General features: G+C 39.6%; 1 protein-coding gene across 1 annotated transcript; it reads right to left on the bottom strand.

The window, feature by feature from the left end:
• Positions 1–1112: 1112 nt before the first annotated feature.
• On the bottom strand, positions 1113–6965 carry LOC141554525 (prostatic spermine-binding protein-like). The gene is made up of 4 exons (XM_074286505.1): positions 6896–6965; positions 6316–6373; positions 4097–4217; positions 1113–1857 (listed from the first exon to the last, which is right to left on the bottom strand). Exons 2-4 carry the CDS (start codon positions 6368–6370, stop codon positions 1542–1544), a joined length of 492 nt encoding a protein of 163 aa, XP_074142606.1. The 5' UTR covers positions 6371–6373; positions 6896–6965; the 3' UTR covers positions 1113–1541.
• Between the last annotated feature and the right edge of the window lie 2531 nt (positions 6966–9496).

The raw sequence follows: 9496 nt of genomic DNA, 5'->3' as shown, positions 1-9496 counted from the left end.
AAAGGGCCATAGGCTTCACTAAACTGCCAAAGGGCTTCATCATACAAAAGTTCAGAACTTCTGCTACAGATTTTATTTCTTAATATCTGTTGAGCATGTGCTCATCTCTGATAGGAATAGATGCTAGTGAGGAATGTTAGAAATAAAGAAAAGAGTAGGCTTTTCATGGGTTACCTATCAGAATGAGATGTGGTACTTCACCCCCAGAACAGGTTAATGATTTAATTGTATGACAGTCTGATGCTTACTATAGATATCACAAAACAGGGAAATGAGTCAGGTATGGGATCATTAAAGTACATCTCACAACAGCCTCTACTTAGACCAATATTGCCCATTGGAAGAAGCAGCTGATGGTGCAGTAGATAGAGAATACTGGTGCCTGAGTGGAAGAGATCTGAGTTCAAATTGAACTTCAGACTTATGGTGGATGTACAATCTTGGGCAAGTCATTTAATCTCTGTTTGAGGATAATAATAGCACCCCTTTTCCAGGGTTGTTGTAAAGATCAAATGAGATATTTGTGAAGTTCTTAACAATAGTGGTTAGCACATAGTGTATCCCATACAAAGGTTTGGTTAATACCAATGTATTTCAGGGAAGAGGTCATCAATTGCTGGCATTGCTCCCATTTGCATTGAGTTTCATAGTTTAGATAGCATTCTCCTCCTTATCCTATGAAATAAGTCAGTGCACAATTATCTCCCTCATTTAATAGATGAGGAAACTGAGTCAGAGGAGGTATAAAGCAATTAGAGTGAGTCAACCTTGGCCTAATAGCTCTAGTAAATCACAATCAATTCTGGAACCCAGGATTCCTTACTCTATCCTCAGTGTCCTAATACCCCAAAGTTTGGAAAATGGTATTGAGGAAAGTACCCAAATATTCCCTGGATTTGAGCACAGACACTTCATGCTCTATTAGTCTCACAGAGAGCAAAGCATTATGATTTCTTGACCTTAGTCAATTCTCCTTTCCACAACAGACAACCCCTATTTCCCCTGATTTGAGGATTTGCTACAAAGGAATGGGATCCTCTGTTGGTACCCCATCTACACTCATAAACCTCAAATACATTTCCCAACAAAGAACATAGTCTACCACGAGGAACACAGCTTTTACAGAGGCTTTATTGATTGATTAGATTTCTAAATCCCCTCAAGTTGTTCTCTCCCACCACCGCCTTAATTTCTTTTCTTCCTTTAGTCACATCATCTGGGTCATGGGTACCATCTCTTCTTTCAGATTTTATGATGATTGACCAGCTTAAGGTCTCTGGAAGAGTAACCCAGGTCATGGAATATATAACCTTACAAAAACAACTCAAGGTAACTACAGCTTTAAATCTTTTCTTAGAAGGGACAGATGGCTTAGTGGACAGTAGTTGTAGGAAGCTAAGTAACACGGTTGTGAAGTTGAGGTGTCTTCAAAAGAGATCCAGGGGGTGTCCTAGGATTCTTTCTGGGAAGAATGTGTCAGTTGTTTTCAGTAGGCACTATTGGGGTGTTTTCAGCAAGGGTCTCATTCAGGTAGAGTTATTTCAGATGGTTGTTTTTTTAGGAGCGTGTTTCCAATCAAATGACATTTTTTGGATACATATGGCCCCATACAAACCCCTGATACCACTAAGCACCATCCCCTCCTCAGGGGGGGAGGCAGTGAATTTCTGGCCAGTGGGCTCCCCGATTGTAAAAGTTCTCCCTAAGTTGGTTTCCATTGTGATTGAGTGGATGCAGAGGTTATGATAGCCTGATACTTTTGTTATGCTTTCTCCTTTCCAGAGGGTGAATTTCTCAGGATTGCCCCCTGAGAGTCCATATTTTTCACTCCATTGATCATTTACTTTCACCTGGATCCTAGAAGAAAGGGTAAGTGTTAAAACTTCTTTGAACCTCAGAGTTGCCTCCTCCAGCATTTGTCTCTATATAGGAAAACTCTTCCTCAAGCTGGAGATAGTAAATTATGGGAAAGAAGTTGGATATTTTTATAGTTTCTGTCATGGGTAATTTCCAGAAAAGGAGATCTTATAGCCCCCATTGTGTACCAAATAGCCAGAAATTCATTCATGATGTTTAATCTCTGTAGGTACATTTGTAAGACACTGTAGTGGAAAGAATTCTAAACTTGGAGCAAAGATGCCATTGTTCAAACCTAATTCTGACCCTTCTTATCTGGGTGATTTCGAGCAAGTGACTTCAGGTCTCAGTTTCCTCATTTGTAACAGTATAGATAGTAATAGTTGCATTGCCTACCTCACAGATTTACTGTAAGGAAAATATTGTGCAAACTTAAAAGGACTCAATAACTGTGAATTTAAATTTCCTGCAGTTAAGCATCAAAGCAAGTTTTCTTTAAATGAACTTATATCTTTTCTACAAAGTGAGGTAGTTGAATATTAAGAACTTTAAGGTCTGTAATAGTTGTCACATGCTCTCTTATAAGTTTTAAGGGGTGTTCCTGACCTTATATTCTGATATTTCTCCCAGATCTGACATTGCATATCCTGAGGAATCTTCAAGTTCTGACATGGGGTAGATCTACAACACTATTAGCAACAAGCCTTCACTGAGTGACTTCTATGTGATGGCCTTTTATAAAGGGTGGATGCTAAGTCTTGATGGTTTTGTCATGTCATTCAGATCTCAGAAGGGACCTTAGACGTCATAGTGTTTAATCATTCCCTGCCTCCTCAGTTTGTATAAGAGGAAACTGAGGTCAGTGATATGAAATGACTTTTCCCAAAGGATATAGAAAATATCTACAAGTCTAAAGACAACATGACCTATTCCCTTGGCTGTGCAAGGTTTCTCCTAGTGGATCTCTTATATTTGCCCTGAGTTTGGTCTGTCAGTCAACCTGGAAATACATCTTTCCCCCTACATCCAAAAAATGGAGCCCCTCACTTTCTGTATCCTTACTCTATCCTCAGGATGGTAGTAAATGTGTAGACCTGCAGTCAAAAGACCCAGGGTGTGATGCTTATTATCTATGTGTATCTGAATAAGCAATGAATTTGGTAACAGCTTCCTTGGATTCTATTACTCTCATCTGTGAAATGGCATAATGCTGTACTATTCATCTCAAAACGTGGTTGTAAAGAAATGCTTTATAAAACATAGATAATTATAGAAATGATTTTCTGGAAGGAATTCCTATTATTCTTTCTTGCTATGAGGAGCAGAGCTGGACTAGTTTGCCTCTGAGGTCCCACCCAGCTCTAGATCCTATGATCTGTAATGTAAAAGACCCAGGCTTCATAATCTCAAAGATCTTATCAGAGATGGCATTTTATGACTCTGTGATCATTCAATCATTCATTCTCTCCCTCATGGCTTGGGGAAAAGCAGTAGGAAAAAGAAAAGGAAAAAGGGAAACTGAGACTATTTCTTAAAATATACAAGTAACAGTAGCTATCTGTGTATGAGTGAGGAGTCTGCCTAACTCCTTGGCCAAAGCTCCTTAGTGGAGCTGTGGTTTCAGACACTACAGGGGTCTTGTCCTTAAGCTTGAGGTACTCTAAAGTGTAGGTTCCTGTGATTCCTGGGGTGAGAGTAGACAGACTGGAAAATGGAGAAGTGATGGACCTTCAGACCTTCCCTATGCTTGTGCTTGCTCATCCAGAAAATCCCAGTGGTAAAATCTTTCTCACATGTTGTCTTGTACAACCCCTGATTTTGTTCTTCAGTTCATGTCCTACTTCAGTACATCTATGTTTATTATCAGTCCTCAGAAGGCAGAAGTTCTGTTTCTAAAAAACCCATCATAGAAACTTGTGCCATTAGGAGCTTGGAATCATAGTCTCAGAACAGGAAGAGACATTTAGAACATTGTATGTTGGAGCTGAGAGAGACCTTAGAACCTAAATAAAGTATTGGAGCAAACTCTGAGGATGTCAGCGTTCAAAGGAATCTTGGAAATCATCTAATTCAATCCCATCATTAGGCTGATGAAGAAACCAGTGCTTAGAGAGGTCATGACTTTTCCAAGTTCACATAGAATATTATCTCCTGACTTTCTGTCTAGTGTTTATTGCCTTTACAAAATCTGACAAGGTTTGTGTGGAAAAGGCCTGGGGACTCCATGGGTTCCACTTACCCCTTGAATTCGCCAAAAGCCCCCAGGAAGGTTTGAATGGCCTCGATTCTGTCTCCAGGTTTCTCTTCACCAGCGGTAAAAAAGCCATTCCCAATGCCAGAAAGCTGGTTAGAAAGTACACCTAGAAGAGACAGCAAAAAGAGAAGCTTTGCTCTCAGGTGTGACAGGTGGAGGAGCATTAGGAGTATGGAGATCTTGAAGATCTCCAAGTGATCACTGTTATAGTTCATTTGGGTGGGCTTAGGGCCAGTCCCTCTGGTTCTCTGAGAGCCAGTATACTGACGTGGAAAGAGGGACAACTTTGCAGGTTTCCAGTGAGGATTAAATTTCTTTCAGTTCATTTTGTGAAATATCCACTATGTGAGTAACACTTTTCTAGGGAATGGGGAAATAGCAATAAAATAGTCTCTGCTGCCACATTCTCCTGGAGGTGGGAGTAAGGCCAGAATGTGGTATTTACACTGAGATGTAAAGAGGAGGTAATTTAAAGTGGGAAGAAACTCCAACAAATAGGGAAATCAAAGAAAATGTCTTGAAAGAGGAGGCAGCTGAGTAGAGTTCTGAAGGAAGATAAAGCTTCTGAGACTGTGATGAGGAGGGACCCAGTTCTAGGCAAGAGGAATGACACAAAGACATCATTATGTTGGAGCCTCTCTAGCCTTTCTCCTAAAGACTCAATATTTTAGCAAAGGCTTAAGGACATAGTAAGAATTGTAGGTATTTCCCTCCATAAGGAAGATGTGAGAGATTTCTAAGGGAGCCAAGGCAACTCACAACTCAGGAACTCTAAGCAGTTCCTGTAAAGTAAGGTGTCTGACGAAACTTTAAAGGACTCAAGTTGCTCATATTCCACATTTACCATATCACAGGATCTAAAATTTAGAGCCAGAAGGGCTGAGATGATAATGATAATAATAATAATTATTATTATTAAAAGCAATAATAATATTAATAGTTGAGGTCATACAAGCAACAAGATAGAGGACTAAAAATGTTTTGCTGCCTCTCAGTATCTCTCAAACCCCTCCAAAACAGAAATTATGTAACAAAAATAAAACAACTTCAGCTCTCTCCATGGTCTAGGACACCCAGAATCCAAAAGAAGGTAATTTTTCTTCCCATCCTTGAACTGATGCTTACCAAGTCTGAGCTTACTCAGTACCCCATCCCTATCACCCATGAGACCACTAATGTATCTGTGCAAGTAGACTCAAAGACCTGAGGGATTCCAAAAGAATCCAACTTCATATTCCATATCCATATCCCTCCTTCTCTGTGGTGTTGGATAGACCCCACTTTCAGAATGCAGAATTTTGTTTGAGTTATAAGACTCATTATCTTATACACGCATTTTTTTTGTTTGTTTTAATAAATGACTCTTTGCTTTCTGGGATTTTTTTTATATATATAATAAGTTTTGGTGGGGGTAGAGAGAAGCTGGATGAAGTTTAGCTATTATCTGAGATTAAACTACTTCCTAGGACCCTCACCTTCTCTGATCAGAGGAGGTGGTTTTTATCCTGGAATCAGCAAAATAATTGTCCTCCTGCACTACAAATATCTGCTTAGGTGTAAGAGATATAATTCTTGTGTGATACCCTTCTAGCAAATAGGGAAACAACGCCCTGATGGATTGTCTATCTATGACTACTTTTTGCTTTCCACTAAGTGAAGACTTTTAAATTTCCTTGGGCAGCTAGGTGCTGCAGTGGATAGAGCACTATCTCTGAAGTCAGGAGGACCTGAGTTCAAATCCTACCTTAGACACTTAACACTAACCAGCTGGGTGAATCCTGGGCAAGTCACTTAACCCCATTTACCTCAGGAAAAAAAATTCCTTGCAAAAAGGCTTGATAGGCATTACAGCTTAATCTAGAAATCCCTACCATGTCACATGATATACATTTTGGTTACCTTAGGATAAATTTTCCTAAAGGTCAGAGAAAATTCTCTATAACCTTCCCCCCTCCCACTCTTCCATTAAATCCTAGAAATATCAAAGAAGGTTTGTAAGTGCTATGTAACAGGCAGAACCTAAAGGAATCAGGAGTCTGGGGAAAGAGAACAATTCTTAGAAGACTTCAATAGGTGCTATCCAACCTCGGCTTCAGTGGCCCAAGTTTTCCTCAATTCCCATGTTGCATTGTAGAGGAGTGGGGCAGGAAGATAGACAGAATAAGACGCCTTGACCAGAATCCAAGAGGGAGGGATCAACTTACCATGGAAACTGCAGGCTATTCCTCCCAAGAGGACAAGGACCAATAAGAATCTCATGGTCTGCAAAGAAAAAAAAAATAGGACCTTATGCTTTATTTCTTTATTTTCTATTTTAAAAATGCATGAATTTAATAACTGTGAAAAAGTAAAAACATTTCCTCATATGAATCACAGAAATCTTGAAAACAAATGTACCTTTTTCACATTTTTATCCTTAGAAAGGCTATTACATTTTAAAAAATTAGTAACAAAATATCCCTGTTCATTATCCAGTATTTTTTATTCTATGTATTTAAAAATATTTTATTGAGGCTTTTATTTTTTTGCCTCTCAGTCACTGCCTACTATCTCCTCCCCTGCCATGACCCTCTCCATACCATTGAATCCCAAGTTCTCCATTTTTTGACAAATACAGTCAAACTAAACAAATCCATACATTGGCCATGTCTATAAATGCATGCTTCCCTTTGCAGCTGTGGTCCTGCATCTGTCTGCCAAGAGGTGGGAGGCATGTCATAGAATTTAGAGTTGAAAGGACCCTTAAAAAACCTTGAATTAATCAAAAGAGTGAAAGTCAATCACCTATTATCACACAGGTAGCAAGCTGCAGAAAGCTAGGATTCCAACTCTGGTCCTCCAGAGGTTTGGCCTGGAGACAAAGGAGGAGAAATAATTGTGGAGAGTAAGGATAACATGATGATCATAGACTTATAGATTTAGAAAGAGACCTTAGAGACCTTAAATCTCTAACTTCATTTTACAGATGAGGAAGCTGAAGCTGTAAAGGTTGGAGTTGATGATATTTTGGTCCCCTTCCTCTTTTAACAGTCTATGAATCTTATGAGTCTCTGGGCCTGGAGAGCAAGGGAAGGTGGTGAGACCCTTCAGGTCTGCTCAGTAGATAGTAAGTGATTAGAGCAATTTGAACCCAGGTAATTTTTCACTCTAATGCCAGAGTACTATCCATTGCACCCCTTAGCATTTCAAGGGACTCATATTCCTTGCTCCTATTCTATCTCATGCTTCTGAACCCCTTTAGATCACAGCTTCTTATCTCCCTCTTCTGATCTTTGAAAGCTCTGATACCTTTAGAGCTGGTCTAGAAGTACCGTCCCCATTCACCAGCCCCCCAGATTCTGGGCTCAGAGATGATTCCAGGGCTCATGCCCTTCCCCATCTCTTTCTTACCTGTCCTGGGCTGGAAGTGCTTTGCTAGTCTCTACTCACCCATTTATACTCACCTATTGTTTTCTTAGATGTTGTATAAGTTCCTCCCTGTGACATCTGGCCGTTTCACATCCTAGCTCAGCTTCCTGAAACCTCTAAAGTTTCCCCTTAGTCAAAGGATGACTTTTACATAGGGATTATCTGAAGTCAACTAAAAAATGTTCCTGCTTGTGTAATAATACTTACATCCACTCCTTCACTGTATGGAAGAGAAGGTATAGGGGCAATAAAGAATTAAGCTCATTCCTTCTTCCCCTGCTAAGATCCCTATTCTGGGTCCTGATAGATTATTCCCAGACATTGGGAAGTAGTTTCTAGGTTTTATAGTATAAGTAATGAATTCAGCCTAGATTTCGAGTCAGGATACTGGGTTCATATGTGTTTGACCTTGCATGACCAAATTATTTCTCATTTTAGGGTCTTAATTTGTCTTCTATATAATAAGTAGGTTGGAGTTGATGATATTTCGGGCCCCTTCCTCTTTTAACAGTATGAATCTTATGAGTCTCTGGGCCTGGAGAGCAAGGGAAGGTGGTGAGACCCTTCAGGTCTGCTCAGGCAATGTCATATCACTGGCATCAACTGTTTCCCCTCTTTTTATTACCCCCAGATTTCTTCTTTTCTCTCCTTTTCCTGACCTTTAGCTGGCAAACAATGCCGCTCTGTTGCTCAGAGTCTTGAATTTTAGTTCAAGGAAATAAAGCAAATAGATCCAAATCATGAGTACTTCCCCAAGAGAACTGTTTTTGACCCTTTTGTTAGATTTCTGTCAGTCTCCTGGGGTGGGGCAGGTTGTGGAGAGGCTTAAGGTAAAATGTCTTGGAAACTGCTCATACAATGAACTTGTTTTCTCTACTCCCATTCTTCCATAAAAGTGATGTACGGGATGTCACACAAATTTACTGATGGGCCACATCTATCCTTGTGAAAACATTATTGAAGAGGAATTGTGTAATTTCACAAGTCTATTTGGTTAGTGTATATGTGTTGGGGAAGGGCTTGGGAAAAACCAGAAGTACCTACAGTCTTCTCCTTGTTTAATTATTCTTCCTGCTCTTCCTTTTCCCAACTATTAAGAAAAGTCCTTTTGTCTTTATGGACTTTTCTCTGTTTTCACCATCATTTTATTTTCATTTGCCAACCTGCATACTCTGACCTGACTTCTGAATTAGACTGCAGGTGAAAGAAGGTTGGTTGGGAAGTATGTGGATCAGGGTTCCAGCCTGCAGTTTGGACACTGACTTACCCTATGACCTTAAGGAAGTCATTTACACTCCGAAGACCGCTGGCCAGCTATACAAGGAAAGGTTAATCGCTAAAGAATTTTTCAGTTTTAGAATTCTGTGCTATAAGATCTTCACCTCTGAATGTTTTGTGTTCTCATTTAAGATTTCTTAGAGTACTGATGATTTCTATTCTGTCTTTAATAGTTCAATACTCTGGTCTATAATCTAAGAATGTAACAGCTCTGGATTCTGTTCTCTCCTCTTTCAACAGTGATATTCTGGGTTCAAGGACTTCCGTTATATCAACTGCCCAATTCTTTTTAGTTTGTTGTTTTTCACTCTCTGTGCAGTACCTATCCCTGAAACTGCAAGATGACACTGTCAGTTCAACTGAAAATGAGTCCATTGAATGAGCTTAATTTAACTCTGATGCAAAAGTATGGGATCAGACCCATTTTATATATATATATATTCTGTCCATGACGACATTTTGCCTTTCCTCAGGGAGGGTAGAAAATGTATGTGGGGATATATCTACACATATACATAAGTGTGTGCCTACACACATATGTATGTATGCATAGTTATAGGGGTATAGATATTTATTCATGTATGTGTCCATATACATATATACAAAATAAATTACCCTGTCCTGTGTGAGTGAGTCCTTGAGCCCTCTCAAACCTTCATCCCCTTCTTTCCATCAGTACTTCCTGCCCTTCTGACAGTT

This window comes from Sminthopsis crassicaudata, chromosome 1 (genome assembly GCF_048593235.1).
Source record: "Sminthopsis crassicaudata isolate SCR6 chromosome 1, ASM4859323v1, whole genome shotgun sequence".
In the NCBI taxonomy this organism is placed as follows: domain Eukaryota; kingdom Metazoa; phylum Chordata; class Mammalia; order Dasyuromorphia; family Dasyuridae; genus Sminthopsis; species Sminthopsis crassicaudata.
Note: the sequence above shows the minus strand (reverse complement) of the source record. Positions and strands in the feature narration are given on the sequence as shown.